A 17,241-nucleotide genomic window follows, 5' to 3' on the forward strand; every position below is an offset into this window, starting at 1 on the left:
GCGCTCTCTCGCTGTTCAAATTATACATGACTGGACATAGCTATGTCTGCCACATGACAGCTGTTGCCAGGTTTTGTAGTTTCTGAATGGTCTGATGGCTTCTGGTGGCAGTGATCATAATTCACACTGATCAGGTAAATGTTTCCTATTGCATATTGATACTGATTTTGCCTGTTGTAATATTAAGGGCAAAGACGTGGTCTGTGTTTTGAGCTCCTATTTTCATCTGAGCCAGGGAAGATTCCCTCATCTTCTCTTTTCCCCATTGAGAATAATAAATCACAAAAGGTGGCCATTGGGCCCATCACACCTGTTCTTCCAATCACTAAGCTCATGTCAAATATATTACCTCACTATCACTCAAAATCTCCGTAAGACATGGGAGCTGAATTAGGCTATTTGGCCCATCAAGTCTACTCCACCATTCACGACTGACTTTATTATCCCTCAACAGCATTCTCCAGCCTCCTCCCCATAAACTTTTGAAACCTTTTCTAATCAGGATTCTGTCAACCTCCGCTTTAAATATACCCAAATGACTTGGCCTCCATAGCTGTCTGTGGGAATGAATTCCACAGATTCACCACCCTCTGGCTTAAGAAATCCCTCCTTATCTCTTTTCTTTATTTTTATTTTTTTTAATATAATTTTTATTGAGTTTTCAAAAAGAATACATGAAAAGATAAAATCTACCCTCCCCCCTCCCCTTAACCCTCCCCCCCCCATATATATAGTCCTACCTAAAAAGAAAAAAAAGAAAAGAGCCGCCTGGGTATTGGAAGGTTTCCACATGCTCCATGGGATTCAAAATAAATTTGGAATAATTATTCGTTGCTTTCCCCGAGGGACCAAGGTCTTTATCGGAGCACTTAAATACGACATCCTATCTTTTGTAAATAAGGGCGCCAAATATTCAAAAATGTTACATATTTATCTCTTAAATTATAAGTAATTTTTTCGAGTGGAATAGAACTAGTCATTTCATTATTCCAACGATCCATACTTAAATACGAATCAGATTTCCAAGTAACTGCTATAGTCTTCTTAGCTACTGCCAATGCAATTTTTATAAATTCTTTCTGATATTTATTCAATTTAAGTTTCGGTTTTATCCCTTCAATATCACCTAATAGAAATAATACAGGGTTATGTGGAAGTTGAGTTCCAGTAATTTGTTCCAATAAGACTCTTAAATTTATCCAAAAGGGTTGAATTTTAAAACAAGACCAAGTAGAATGTAAAAAAGTACCAATTTCTTGATTACACCGAAAGCATTTATCAGATAGATTTGAATTTAATCTATTTATTTTTTGTGGTGTAATATATAATTGGTGTAAAAAATTATATTGTACTAATCTAAGTCGAACATTTATTGTATTTGTCATACTGTCAAGACAGAGTCTTGACCAATTTGTTTCATCAATATTAATATTCAAATCTGTTTCCCATTTTTGCATTGACTTATGGGTTCCTTGTTTAATTGTCTGTTCTTGAATCAAATTATACATACAAGAAATAAATTTTTTAATTTTCCCTTTTTGAATTAAAATTTCAATTTCATTAGGTTTTGGCAAAAACATTGTTTGACCCAGCTTACCTTTTAAGTAAGCCCTTAATTGAAGGTAACAAAAGAAAGTATTATTAGATATTTTATATTTATCCTTTAATTGTTCAAATGACATCAATATACCTCGTTCAAAACAATCTCCTATAAATTTAATCCCTTTTTGGTACCAATTATATAAAAGTTGATTGTCCATTGTAAAAGGAATAAGTCTGTTTTGAAACAAAGGTCTCCTTGCTAATAGAGATTTCTGTGTTTCATTATCATCATTTATCTTATTCCATAAATCAATCAAATGTGTTAATATAGGAGATTCTTTCTTTTCCCGTATCCATTTAGATTCCCATTTATATATAAAATCTTCAGGTTCATTTTCTCCTATCTTGTCTAGTTCTATTTTAATCCATGCTGGTTTTTGATCATCGAAGAAAGATGCAATAAATCTAAGTTGATTTGCTTTATAATAGTTTTTAAAGTTTGGAAGTTGTGACCCTCCTAACCTAAATTTACATGTCAGTTTTTCCAATGATATTCTTGACATTTTACCTTTCCAAAGAAATTTTCTCACACATTTATTTAACTCTTGAAAAAATTTGTGTGGCAATTGTATTGGTAATGTTTGAAACAAATACTGTAATCTAGGAAATATATTAATTTTTACAACATTGACTCTACCTACTAATGTTATTGGTAGTATCATCCATTTGTCAAAATCTTCTTGAATTTTTTTCAACAGCGGTAAATAATTAAATTTATATAAATTCTTTACATCATTATCAAGTCTTATACCTAAATACTTTATACCATTTACCGGCCATCTAAATTGGGTTACTAATCGACATTGACTATAGTCTCCTTTAGTAAGAGGTAAAATTTCACTTTTATCCCAATTTATTTTGTAACCTGATACCTTCCCATATTCATCCAATCTAGAAGATAGTTTATGTAACGAATGTTGTGGGTTTGTTAAATAAATCAAAACATCATCGGCAAAAAGATTAATTTTTTATTCCTCCTGATTAACTCTAAAACCCATAATATCTGGATCAATTCTGATTAGTTCTGCTAATGGCTCTATCGCCAGTACAAATAAAGCAGGTGATAATGGACAACCTTGTCTAGTTGACCTTTTTAACTGAAATGGTGTTGAAATTTGAGAATTTGTCACTACTTTAGCTTTAGGGTTAGAATTTAAAGTTTTAATCCAATTTATAAAAGATGTTCCTAACCCATATTTTTCTAATACTTTAAATAAAAAATCCCATTCTAATCTATCAAATGCTTTTTCTGCATCCAAAGCTACTACTATGCTCTTCTCATCCCTTTTCTGTGCCAAATGAATTATACTGAGTAGCCGGGTTACATTATCTGCCAATTGTCTATTTTTAATAAATCCTGTTTGATCCATATGTATTAATTTTGGTAAATATTTAGATAATCTATTCGATAAAATTTTTGCTATTATTTTATAATCTGTATTCAATAAAGAAATAGGCCTGTATGATGTTGGTTTCATAGGGTCTCTGTCTTTTTTTGGCAATACTATTACAATCGCTGTTGAAAAAGATTCTGGAAGTTTATGTATTTTTTCTGCTCGACGTATTAGTTCCATAAAAAGAGGAAATAATAAATCTTTAAATTTTTTATAAAATTCAGGTGGAAAACCATCTTCTCCTGGAGATTTATTACTTTGGAGTGATCCTAAAGCTTCTTCAACTTCTTTTAATGTAAAAGGCATATCTAATCCCTTCTGTTCTTCCAAATTCAATTTTGGAAGAGAAATTTGTGATTAAAAACCTTTCTATCTCATTAACATCATTTTGGGATTCTGATTGATATAAATCAGAATAGAAATTTTTAAAAGTTTCATTTATTTCAAGAGGTTTATAAGATATTTTATTTGCCCTTGTTCTAATTGCATTTATTGTTTTGGAAGCTTGTTCTGTTTTCAACTGCCAGGCAAGAATTTTATGTGCTCTCTCACCTGACTCATAATACCTTTGTTTAGTTCTTATAATTGCTTTTTCTGTTCTATATGTCTGAAGCGTATTATATTGTAACTTATTATTAACAAGTTGTCTTCGTTTTTCTTCTGACATATATCTTTGAGATTCTTTTTCTATTTTTGTAATCTCTTTTTCCAATTGATCTAGTTCTGCCATATATTCTTTCTTAATTTTAGACGTATAACTTATCATCTGGCCCCTAAGATATGCTTTCATCGCATCCCATAATATAAATTTATCATCCACTGAATGAAAATTTGTATCCAAAAAGAATTGAATCTGCTTTTTCATAAAATGACAGAAATCTTGACGTTTTAATAATGTTGAATTAAATCTCCATCTATAAGCCACTTCTTCCTTATCAGCCATTATTATTGTCATTAATAAAGGGGAATGATCTGATAATGTTCTTGCTTTATATTCCATATTTTTCACTCTGTGTTGAATATGCATTGATAATAGAAACAAATCTATCCTTGAGTAAGTTTTATGTCTATGGGAGTAAAACGAATAGTCTCTTTCTTTAGGATTGATTCTTCTCCATATATCAATCAAATTTAAATCCTTCAACAATGATGAAGTTAAATTTACTACCTTCGATTTTATAACAGCCTTGGTTGATTTATCTAAGACTGGGTCTAAGCAAAAATTAAAGTCTCCTCCAATTAATTTTTTTTCATGTGCATCCGCCAAATTCAGAAAAGCTTCTTGTATGAATTTTGTATCATTTTCGTTTGGTGCATAAATATTCATAAAAGTCCATAATTCAGAAAAAAGTTGACAATGTATAATCACATATCTCCCCGCAGAATCAGTTATTACATTTTGTATTCTAATTGGTAACGTTTTATTGATCAAAATTGCTACTCCCCTCGCTTTTGAATTAAATGAAGCCGCAACAACACTACCCACCCAATCTCTCTTTAGTTTCTGATGTTCTGTTTCTGTTAGGTGCGTTTCCTGTAAAAAAGCTAAATCTATCTTCATTTTTTTAATATGTGTTAAGATTCTTTTTCTTTTCACTGGTCCATTAAGCCCATTAAAATTAAAACTCAAAAAATTCAATAAATTAGTCATTATTCTTAACAAAGTTACTCCAATCTGAAACACTACTTATCTTCTCAACTCTCATAGTTCCTTGGGGAATCTCTTTAAACTTCACCATGTTGCTATGTGTTTCCCTCCCAACCTTCCAGGCAAAAAGAAAAGAAAAGATAGAAAGAATACAAAAAAAGAAAAAACAAAATACCCCCCCCACTAATGTTGTGAATGAAAAGATACACAACACTACCCCCCTCCATTTTACGGGTCGTGGCAAAAGCCACGCTTGCACACATGATTAGCATGGCAATCGATCAGTGCTTCTTCCAGCTCCCCCGCAACAAAAAAAATTATATATATATAGGCAAAATTAATGTTACTATTCCCAACTAATATTCCTCCAGTTTTAACCTTTCTTACCCCCCCGTATAATTAATGATGTATTTATACATTCATCCAGCTTCAAAAATCCAACAAGTCCATTCTTTAACCCAATCTTCATCTTCAATCTATCTCGCTCCCCTGGATTTGTTCTTGTATCTGGTGAATATTCAGAGAATCTCGCACAAACTGCTCTGCTTTCTGGTAGTCATCAAAAAATCTCTTTTCTCCACCAGGCAAAAAAATCTTCAAGGTTGCAGGGTAACGCAGTATAAATTGATAACCATGGTCCCATAGGGTTTTTTTCACTGGATTAAATTTCTTCCTTCTCTTCAAAAGTTCATAACTTATATCAGGGTAGAAAAAAACTTTAATCCCTTTAATTATCAATGGCCCTTTTCTATCCTTGGCAGCTCGAGCAGCTGCCTGTAGAATCCTTTCCTTGTCTTGAAATCTTAAGAATTTTATTAAAATCGATCGTGGATATTGGTCATCTTTTGGTTTTGGTCTTAGAGCTCTATGTGCCCGCTCAGTTTCAATTGGTCGAACCTCCTCTTCCATTTGCAAAATATCCGGGATCCATTTTTGAAAAAATTCTATTGGATTTTCTCCCTCCGTACCTTCTTTAAGACCAACAATTTTAATATTATTACGTCTACTGAAATTTTCCAACATGTCCAAGAGTCGATTTCTTTCCGAGTTCCAGACAAGCAAATCATTTTCTGTTTTTTCCACTCTATCATTCATATGCCCCATTGCTCTTTCCATTTTTTGAAGCTTCTTATCCATTTTGTCCTGTCTTTCCATAACTTTATTATAGCACATCTTCGTATCTCTAAGCTTTTCTCTTACTTTTCTTCGTTCAGCCGTTAATTGCAATATGGCCTCTCGTATGTCTCTATCATCTCCTTTACTCCCACTCGCTTCCAATTCTTCCTCCTCTTCTTCATCTGTGTTCTCTGCAGAATCCGATTCTGACTCTGAGTCATTTTCAATTGCAGTGGCTGACGGTTCTTGTAGTTTGCGTTGTGTCGATTTGTGCATGCGCTCTTCTTTGCACATGCGCATTTCCGGTGCCTTCTTCGAAGAACCCGTTACCACCGCCATTGCTCCCTGTTCTACCGAAGGAAATCCAACCTGAGTCTGAGGCTCCATCGTTGCAGTAGTCCCTTTTTTCTTCCCCTCTCGCGGCTGCTTCGCAACATCAGACTTCTTTTGTTGCAGTTTAGGAGGCATATCGTAAAGTAATCTTACAAAGTTTATAAATAGTTTTCAGAAAATATTTACCAACTTTGTTTTATTTAAACGGTACTTTACTAATTTGTTGCGGGAGAGCTGGATTTACACGTCTCAGTTCCATGTCATCACGTGACGCCCCCCCCCCCCTTATCTCTTTTCTAAAAGGATGTCTTTGTATTCTGAGACTCTGTCCTCTGGTGCTAGACTCTCCCACTATTGGAAACTTCCTTTCCATGTCCACTCTATCTACGCCTTTCAATATTCAGTGAGATTCCGCCCCCTCCCCCATTCTTTTAAACTCCAGCCAGTACGGGCCCAGAGCTATCAAATGCACTCGCAAACACAAATCTCAGCACTCATCCTCTTTAGCGAATTCCAAAGGTTTATCACAGTGGGTGAAGGCATTCTTTCTCAATTCAGACCCAAGTGGCTGCCCTGTCCTCTTGTGAACACGGCTCTAGACACCCCCAGGCAAGGGAGGCATTGTATCTACATCCACCTTGCTGAGCCCTGCAAGAATCTTACACATTTCAATGAGATCTCTACTCATTCTTCCTAATCCTAGAGGGTAAAGGCCATCCCTGTGCTTAATCTCTCCTGACATGACAAACCTTCATCCCAAGAATCAATCAAGAGATTCCCTGGGTTATCCCTCTTCTTCCCGGGGTATTGGTAGATGAATAGATGTTGGTCAAAACCAGGGAGAGCTCAGCCAGTCTTGTTCCATCAACCTGAGGGGTCAGTGGGTTCACAGCATCAGATGGTCGGTCAAGCGACTGAAGCCTGATTGGAACCTCTCATTCAGGGGCTCGAGTGCAGCAGCTGACACCACAGTGCCATTCTCCCGATCTACTGACCGCCACTGATCCAACACCCACCTGTTCTGTCTGTGGGATCTTTCTATGTATAAAATGCTTCCTGTCGCTGACAGTGGATGTAGTTCAGGGTGTTTGGACCGAGAGTGTCACGAGAGGGAAAGAAGAGACCTTTCTACTGAGTTGGTCCGATAATTGTCAGTGATTATACAGCTTCGCTCTCTCCCTGGTTGATTCATGTCACAACCTGACAGGCTTTGCACTGACCTGAGATGCCAAACCTGGATTGCACTGCAGAAACAGGTGAGACAAACCAGAGACAGCCACCCCCCTCCGGCAGCATCTCCTTAAAGAAAGGGTGACAGTTTGTGTTCTGTCTGCAGGCCCGAGAGCTTTGAGAACCCTGTGATTCAGAAGCACTTCCGCAATCTGGAGGCACTGGCGCTCGATTTAGAGGAACCAGAAGAAATGGAGGACCTGACACGTGAGTTGTTGAGCTCCTAGCGGGAGGAGTTATACATGACACTGCAGGTGCAGACCAAGCACACTAAATCTATCAGTCTGATTTAGGGTTAGCTAGATATTCGGCCCATTAGCCACTATTCTAGCTACTGACGCGTGTTCCTTGTGGGCGGGCTATCTGATTTGGATGGCAAGATGGAGATACGTCTCCACCAAAGGAAGTGTAAGGAACTCCTTCCCCGTATTGGCCTGCAGAGTCACCCTTGGGCAAGGTGTAGCACCTACTTCCCACCCCAACTAGGGTCATGTGAAGCCATGGAAGCAGGTGGTGGATGGTCATATGAGCAGCTGGTGCATATCACAGGTCCTGGTTATGTGACCACTGACACCAGGTGGATAATCTTTGAAGAATATTGATAATGGCTGGGGTAACCTGCCTTGTAAGTATACCGCCAGGAAGAATGGCAAACCACTTCTGTAGAACAATTTGGTAAGCACCATCATGGTCATGGGACCATGAACGCCCACCTCATACAAAACGGCACGTGATAATGATGTCATACAACATGGCACATGATGATGATGTATCTGGATAGTGGGTGAGGACTGGAAACGTAAACACGAGGAATTCTGCAGATGCTGGAAATTCAAGCAACACATGTCAAAGTTGCTGGTGAACGCAGCAGGCCAGGCAGCATCTCTAGGAAGAAACATAGAAACATAGAAAATAGGTGCAGGAGTAGGCCATTCGGCCCTTCGAGCCTGCACCGCCATTTATTATGATCATGGCTGATCATCCAACTCAGAACCCAGCCTTCCCTCCATACCCCGTGACCCCTGTAGCCACAAGGGCCATATCTAACTTCCTTTTAAACATAGCTAATGAACTGGCCTCAACAGTTTGCTGTGGCAGAGAATTCCACAGATTCACCACTCTCTGTGTGAAGAAGTTTTTCCTAACCTCGGTCCTAAAAGGCTTCCCCTCTATCCTCAAACTGTGACCCCTCGTTCTAGACCTCCCCAACATCGGGAACAATCTTCCCGCATCTAGCCTGTCCAATCCCTTTAGGATCTTATACGTTTCAATCAGATCCCCCCTCAATCTTCTAAATTCCAACGAGTACAAGCCCAGTTCATCCAGTCTTTCTTCACATGAAAGACCTGCCATCCCAGGAATCAATCTGGTGAACCTTCTTTGTACTCCCTCTATGGCAAGGATGTCTTTCCTCAGATTAGGGGACCAAAACTGCACACAATACTCCAGGTGTGGTCTCACCAAGGCCTTGTACAACTGCAGTAGTACCTCCCTGCTCCTGTACTCGAATCCTCTCGCTATAAATGCCAGCATACCGTTCGCCTTTTTCACCGCCTGCTGTACCTGCATGCCCACTTTCAATGACTGGTGTATAATGACACCCAGGTCTCGTTGCACCTCCCCTTTTCCTAATCGGCCACCATTCAGATAATAATCTGTTTTCCTATTTTTGCCACCAAAGTGGATAACTTCACATTTATCCACATTAAATTGCATCTGCCATGAGTTTGCCCACTCACCCAACCTATCCAAGTCACCCTGCATCCTCTTAGCATCCTCCTCACTGCTAACACTGCCACCCAGCTTCGTGTCATCCGCAAACTTGGAGATGCTGCATTTAATTCCCTCATCCAAGTCATTAATATATATTGTAAACAACTGGGGTCCCAGCACTGAGCCTTGCGGTACCCCACTAGTCACCGCCTGCCATTCTGAAAAGGTCCCGTTTATTCCCACTCTTTGCTTCCTGTCTGCTAACCAATTCTCCACCCACACCAATACCTTACCCCCAATACCATGTGCTTTAAGTTTGCACACTAATCTCCTGTGTGGGACCTTGTCAAAAGCCTTTTGAAAATCCAAATATACCACATCCACTGGTTCTCCCCTATCCACTCTACTAGTTACATCCTCAAAAAATTCTATGAGATTCGTCAGACATGATTTTCCTTTCACAAATCCATGCTGACTTTGTCCGATCATTTCACCGCTTTCCAAATGTGCTGTTATCACATCCTTGATAACTGACTCCAGCAGTTTCCCCACCACCGACGTTAGGCTAACCGGCCTATAATTCCCCGGTTTCTCTCTCCCTCCTTTTTTAAAAAGTGGGGTTACATTAGCCACCCTCCAATCCTCAGGAACTAGTCCAGAATCTAACGAGTTTTGAAAAATTATCACTAATGCATCCACTATTTCTTGGGCCACTTCCTTAAGCACTCTGGGATGCAGACCATCTGGCCCTGGGGATTTATCTGCCTTCAATCCCTTCAATTTACCTAACACCACTTCCCTACTAACATGTATTTCGCTCAGTTCCTCCATCTCACTGGACCCTCTGTCCCTTACTATTTCTGGAAGATTATTTATGTCCTCCTTAGTGAAGACAGAACCAAAGTAATTATTCAATTGGTCTGCCATGTCCTTGCTCCCCATAATCAATTCACCTGTTTCTGTTTGCAGGGGACCTACATTTGTCTTTATCAGTCTTTTCCTTTTTACATATCTATAAAAGCTTTTACAGTCCGTTTTTATGTTCTCTGCCAGTTTTCTCTCATAATCTTTTTTCCCCTTCCTAATTAAGCCCTTTGTCCTCCTCTGCTGAACTCTGAATTTCTCCCAGTCCTCAGGTGAGCCACTTTCTCTGGCTAATTTGTATGCTACTTCTTTGGAATTGATACTATCCCTAATTTCTCTTGTCAGCCACGGGTGCACTACCTTCCTTGATTTATTCTTTTGCCAAACTGGGATGAACAATTGTTGTAGTTCATCCATGCAACCTTTAAATGCCTGCCATTGCATATCCACCGTCAATCCTTGAAGTGTCATTTGCCAGTCTATCTTAGCTAATTCATGTCTCATACCTTCAAAGTTACCCCTCTTTAAGTTCAGAACCTTTGTTTCTGAATTAACTACGTCACTCTCCATGTTAATGAAGAATTCCACCATATTATGGTCACTCTTACCCAAGGGGCCTCTCACGACAAGATCGCTAATTAACCCTTCCTCATTGCTCAAAACCCAGTCCAGAATAGCCTGCTCTCTAGTCGGTTCCTCAACATGTTGGTTCAAAAAACCATCCCGCATACATTCCAAGAAATCCTCTTCCTCAGCACCTTTACCAATTTGGTTCACCCAGTCTACATGTAGATTGAAGTCACCCATTATAACTGCTGTTCCTTTATTGCACACATTTCTAATTTCCTGTTTAATACCATCTCCGACCTCACTACTACTGTTAGGTGGCCTGTACACAACTCCCACCAGCGTCTTCTGCCCCTTAGTGTTACGCAGCTCTACCCATATCGATTCCACATCTTCCCGGCTTATGTCCTTCCTTTCTATTGCGTTAATCTCTTTTTTAACCAGCAACGCCACCCCACCTCCCCTTCCTTCATGTCTATCCCTCCTGAATATTGAATATCCCTGAACGTTGAGCTCCCATCCCTGGTCACCCTGGAGCCATGTCTCTGTGATCCCAACTATATCATAATCATTAATAACAATCTGCACTTTCAATTCATCCACCTTATTACGAATGCTCCTTGCATTGACACATAAAGCCTTCAGGCGCTCTTTTACAACTCTCTTAGCCCTTTTTAATGCTTGCCCTGGATTTGTCGGCCTGCCACTTTTACTTTTCCCCTTTGTACTTTTTGCTTCTACGCTCACTTTACACCCCTCTGTCTCTCTGCACTGGTTCCCATCCCTCTGTTGTGAACTAACCTCCTCACACCTAGCCGCTTTAATTTGATTCCCACCCCCCAACCATTCTAGTTTAAAGTCACCTCAGTAGCCCCCGCTAATCTCCCTGCCAGGATATTGGTCCCCCTAGGATTTAAGTGTAACCCGTCCTTTTTGTACAGGTCACACCTACGCCAAAAGAGGTCCCAATGATCCAAAAACTTGAATCCCTGCCCCCTGCTCCAATCCCTCAGCCACGCATTTATCCTCCACCTCATCGCATTCCTACTCTCACTGTCGCGTGGCACAGGCAGTAATCCCGAGATTACTACCTTTGCGGTCCTTTTTCTCAACTCCCTTCCTAGCTCCCTATATTCTTCTTTCAGGAAGAGGTACAGTCGAGGTTTCAGGCCGAGACCCTTCGTCAGGACTAACTGAAGGAAGAGCTAGTAAGAGATTTGAAAGTGGGAGGGGGAGGGGGAGATCCAAAATGATAGGAGAAGACAGGAGGGGGAGGGATGGAGCTAAGAGCTGGACAGGTGATTGGCAAAAGGGATATGAGAGGATACTGGGACAGGAGGCCTAGGGAGAACGACAAGGGGGAGGGGGGGAAGCCCAGAGGATGGGCAAGGGGTATAGTCAGAGGGACAGAGGGAGAAAAAGGAGAGTGAGAGAAAGAATGTGTGTATATAAATAAATAACGGATGGGGTACGAGGGGGAGGTGGGGCATTAGCAGAAGTTAGAAAAGTCAATGTTCATGCCATCAGGTTGGAGGCTACCCAGACAGAATATAAGGTGTTGTTCCTCCAACCTGAGTGTGGCTTCATCTTTACAGTAGAGGAGGCCGTGGATAGACATGTCAGAATGGGAATGGGACGTGGTTTTGGTTCTGTGTGGGTAGATAGATGCTGCCAAGCAAACTGAGCTTGTGGTTATCTACAGAAGGATAAAATTCTAACAGCCCAAGAGCAAATTGATATCCTTCCTTGTATCCTATAATAAACTATCATGTATTATCCATCTGCCTCCCCCCACTCCCCCCAGTTAGTTGTTGTGTGATCCTGCAGCCGTGGGAAGGCCTCCTGCCCGGTGAACCTGCACAACTTGTCTTCTCTTGCACTTTGGTTGTTTGTCAGTCTTTGTCTGTTTATTTACAGTTATTGTACAATTGTTTTGTTTTCCTTGCAGGAAAATGAATCTGAATTTAGTATATGGTAATACATACGTACTTCGATCTTTAGAAAAATACTTTAAACTTTGAATAACCTGCCTCCATTATTTCAGCAAGCTTTTCTCCCAACCATGCCTGAGTCACCCAGCTCAGGGTGGGATGGGGTAGATGTTCTGGTCCTCAGCAAAGCGCACTGTGTATAATTGGAACAAAACCCTGTCTGTTACTCTTCCAGTGCCAAAGAACAATGTGATAGATGAGAGAATCGGCCAGCTGGCTGAGGAATTCACGAGTCTGGTTTATCCTCCTGACTACAACCCCAACGCAAAGGGCCAGCAGAAGAGGAAGCTGGGTGAGTTTCCACAGAATGAATATGCCGGGCTGTAGTTTAGAACGGGAGCGCACACACAAGGAAGACCCCTGACAACTGACAGAAGTGCCTCTCGCTATCTGAGCACTGCCAGACCGTTAGCTGCTCTTACAACATGGGAACTGTGATGGCCAATCGGTGCACAGCAGGATCCCACCAGCACCAGGTACTGACCAGTGATATCAGCTGAGGATGGATATTGGCCCACAGCCCTGCTTCTCTTCAGATGCTTTGGGATCATCTGACGGAAGAATTAGGGTGTTGGCTAATTGTCACATCTGACAGATGAGGGACCCGGGGGATAACTTTTCTCACAGAGGATGGTGAGTATACGGAATGGGACTTGCTCATGTAGGCAGTCTGGACAGCATGGATGAGATGGGCAGAAAGACCTCTCTCCAAGCTGTATAACTCTTGTGATTCTGTACATGTGAATTGGGCACAGTATTGGGTTGCAGTAGTAAAGTCAAGGGCTATGCAGTAGGGTAATTCCAGGCAGTTTCTAGAGTAGGTTACATGGTGGGCCGAGGACCTGTAATGTGCTGTAGATTTTTATGTTCCATGTTCTAGTAGGGCCGTGTGAACATATGAATTGGGCTCAGTAGCAGGCCACTCGGCCCTTCGGGCTTGCTGCGTCCTTCCGTAACCCATAGTATCACAGTGGAAGACCAGCCAAAGGCCAACCCTGAGAGAGACGAGTCTGTGATCCTGTAACCCAGGAGGAAGCACATCATCCAAAAATGTTGAAACTATCTTGCACTCTGACCCAGTGCAGGGGGTCGTGTACCATCTCCCAGCAGCAGATTTCTCCCATCGTTTGAGTGGTGTCGGTGAGGAGGCGGTGATTTTATTCATCGCACAGCTTTCCTCCATTTCCAGTATTCAAAGTCAAAAGTCAAGTTTACTGTCATATGCACAGGCTTACATCAGCATTGCAGATACATAGAATCAGAGACACAACATTCACAAGAAAAACATAAATTATACAAAAATTATAATGAAAGAACACAATTAGAATTGAAAAAAGAAGCAAGCCCCATTGTAGTGCAAAGTGGTTGTATATTGAGATAGTGAATGAGGTTGTGCAGGTTGGTTCAAGAACCGAGTGGTTGAAGGGAAATAGCTGCCTTAAACTTGGTGAAATGGGACTTGAGACTTTTGTACTTCCCGCTCCGTGGTAGCTGCAAGAGAACGGAATGGCCCAGATGATGGAGATCTTTGATGATGGATGAACTTTCTTGAGGCAACACCTACAAGAAATGTTGCCTCAAGAGGGTAACATCTATCATCAAAGATGGTAGATGGAGAGGAGGGAAGTGCCCGTGATGAACTGGGCAGAATCCACTGCCCTCTGCAGTTTCTTGTGTTCCTGTGCACTTGAACTGCTGTACCAGACCATGATGCCACCAGTCAGGCTACATTCAATAACACAACTGTAGAAGTAGAAGGAATAATGAATCAGCACAGGGTCTGCGTGTGGGATGGCCGTGTTCCTAATGCCGAAAGCATGACTCAGATGCATCCACTGCAACAGGAAAATTATGATTCACTTCATTGAAGGTGGGTAAACTAGCTGAGCTGTCTACAACCAGGGGTCACAGAATCAGAACAAAAAGGTCAGCTACGTGGGGCTGAGAGGAACAGAAGTCTCCACCGGGGTGGGGGGGGTGAATATTTGGAACAGACTTCCCCCAGGTTGTGAAGGCTGGCACACTGAGTTCATGCGAAACAAAGATGGAGAGATTTCTCATGACTAAGGGAATGTTGGGCACGTGACCAAGTGGTTAAGGCATTCATCCAGTTAGCTCAAGGTCGCTAGTTTGAGCCTCAGCTGTGGCAGCGTGTTTGTGCCCTGGAGCAAGGCACTTAATCACACATTGCTCTAGTGTCTGTGTGAGGAGTGGCGCCCCACATAGACTTCCAATCTGCGCCTTGTAAGGCATGAAAATGCCCGATGCAGGTCTCTCATGGTCTGAGTCGACATTCCCTCCCTCCCCCTCCCAAGGGAATGAAGGGAGATGGGGATTCTGCTGAGGCGAGGATGAGGTAGAAGATTAGCAAGTTCAAAAGGGGATATTCTAGTCCTGCTCCTAATCCTTATGCCACAAATCTCTGCTGGAAGGACTCTGTCGAGCGGCATCTGTGGCAGGAATGGAATTGTTGACATCTCAGGAAGCAACACCGCATAAGGATCCGGTGCACGGTTTGTTCCTGGAACGTCGACAATTCCTTTCCCTCCACAGATGCTACTCGACCCAGTAAGTCCCTCCAGCAGATCGCTGCCCCAGACTCCAGCATCTGTGTCTTCCGACCCTCACGTTCTGTTACCTCTGTTTCCCGTGATCAGACGACTCAGCCGGCAGAGCGGAGAAGAAGGCAAAGGTGGAGGCGTCTCTGGGGGAGGACGAGATCAGGCAGCACCTGCAGAGCGGGACTCTGAGCAAGTTAACCGTGCCCGTGCTGAAGGAGGTCTGCAAACAGTACGGACTGAAGGGCAGCAAGAAGCAGGAGTTATTGGACGCCATCTCCAACTACTTCAGCAAGCACTGAGGGCTGAGGTGCTCACCACCCAGGCCTGTCCAAGCAGAACCCAGAAGGCTGGACAGACAAACAGTGACCCACAGATCTGTTCACCTAGGCCCCCGGCTCCACTGCTGGTTGCCGGTAGAGAGCTCTACTCCAAGAACAACTCACAGGCTATTTTTGTACGTTTTGTATTTTTCACATTTATTCTGGAGTTTGCTTTGCAAAACTACTTGTAACCAATAAAACATGTTTTGAAAGTCATTTTTTGCCCTATTTGTACATGGGTAAAGAAATCCTTGGATGGCTCACAATGAACTGGAATTAGGCACTTTACAGTCAATACAATGAAATTCGGCTGATTTTTGGACAGCCATGGTTCTAGTCTGGGGCATTGGTTTAATGTGTGTCTTTTGTAACTGCATATCACCATGGCCATGTGGACCATGTACTGTTCAGGAGAGGGGTAGCAAAACCTAGCACTGTGGAAAAGAAGGTAAAGGTAATTTAACAAAGCTAAAGGTAATGATGAAGTGCTGTGTTGTGGCTTGTGTGGCTGTTTCAGCTGCTACAGTGAAAGAAGATTTTTTTTTAAACTGCAGGTGCTGGAAATCTGAAACAAACAGAAAATGCCAGAGAAACACAGCATCTGTGGAGAGAGAGACGGGCAATATTTCAGAATCGGGTTTACTATCACTGACAGAAGTCATGAAATTTGTTGTTTTGTGGCAGCAGTACAGTGCAAGACATTAAAAGTTACTGTGTTGTTCATGGTCTGCTAACAAACCTTAGGCAGAGGGCTCCTATACCTCATCCCTATAGTAGTAATGAGAAGATATGTGGTGGGACAAGTAGTGTTGAGGAAGCAGGGGAGGACTTAGACAGATTAGGAGAATGGGCAAAAACGTGGCAGATGGAATACAGTGTCAGAAAGTATATAGTCATGCACTTTGGTAGAAAAGGTAAGTGGAGACTACTTCCTAAACATGAAGCAAATTCTCAGAAGTCAGAGGTGCAAAGGGACTTGGAAGTCCTCGTGCAGGATTCCCTAAAGGTTAACTTGCAGGTTGAGTCGGTGATGAGGAAGGCAGATACGATGTTAGCGTTCATTTTGAAAGGATTTAGGGTATAAAAACAAGGATGCCAAGGCTTTATAAGGCACTGGTGAGGCCTCAAGAGGCTGAGATCGAGTGGATATGGAGAGGATGTTTCCTGTAGCGGGGGAGTCTAGGACCAGAGGACACGGCCTCAGAATAGAGGGACATCCATTTAGAATGGAGATGAGGAGGAATTTCTTCAGCCAGAGGGTGGTGAATCTATGGAATTCATTGCCACAACCGGCTGCAGAAGTATATATGGGTGTATATAAAGAAGTGGTTGATAGATTATTAATGTCAGAGCGTGAAGGGTTACAGGGAGAAGGCAGGAGAATGGGGTTGAGAGGAAATGGATCAGCCACGGTGGAATAGTGCAGCAGACTAAATGGGCCAAAAGTCCTAATTCTGCTACAGTGTTTTATGGTCTTATGATATCCTGGAGAGTTTGGGTAGTGAGGGTGTATGGCCTCAGAAATAAGAAGGGGGGATCCACTTTGAGGGAATTATTTTATAGACCTCTCATTAGCAGGGATTATGTAGGCAGATAGCAGAAGGTGTAAGAACAATAGAGTCATAGAGAGGTATAGCACAGAAGCCTTCGGCCCATCTGATCCCAGCCCATTTTTCCAGCTAGTGCAGATCCCTCTACAAGCCATGATAGCCTTGCTTGCTGTCCACTACACCCCTAATCTTGGCGTCATCCACAAATTTGCTGGTCCAGTTAACCACATTATCATCCAGATCATCAATTATAGATAACAAACAACAAAGGACCCAGCACCGATCCCCCATCTGTTTTAGCTCCACATCTGGATTACCATTTTGATCTTCCAGAGGACCAACTTTGTCCCTT

At 41.8% G+C, this 17,241-nt stretch overlaps 1 protein-coding gene across 2 annotated transcripts in view; it reads left to right on the forward strand.

Moving 5' to 3' along the window:
- The window catches only part of xrcc6 (X-ray repair complementing defective repair in Chinese hamster cells 6), a 63,490-nt gene extending 47,925 nt beyond the window's left edge, over nucleotides 1–15,565 (forward strand). Inside the window, exons 11-13 of one of the 2 annotated variants that reach the window (XM_063062596.1) lie at nucleotides 7,430–7,530; nucleotides 12,634–12,750; nucleotides 15,116–15,565. In XM_063062596.1, coding sequence (XP_062918666.1) covers nucleotides 7,430–7,530; nucleotides 12,634–12,750; nucleotides 15,116–15,318 — 421 coding nt within the window. In that variant the 3' untranslated portion in view covers nucleotides 15,319–15,565. The remainder of the gene's footprint in view (nucleotides 1–7,429; nucleotides 7,531–12,633; nucleotides 12,751–15,115) is intronic. The other variant, XM_063062595.1, reaches the window with a different exon arrangement.
- Nucleotides 15,566–17,241: the final 1,676 nt, after the last annotated feature.

This window comes from Mobula hypostoma, chromosome 11 (assembly GCF_963921235.1).
Source record: "Mobula hypostoma chromosome 11, sMobHyp1.1, whole genome shotgun sequence".
Classification (NCBI taxonomy): Eukaryota; Metazoa; Chordata; class Chondrichthyes; order Myliobatiformes; family Myliobatidae; genus Mobula; species Mobula hypostoma.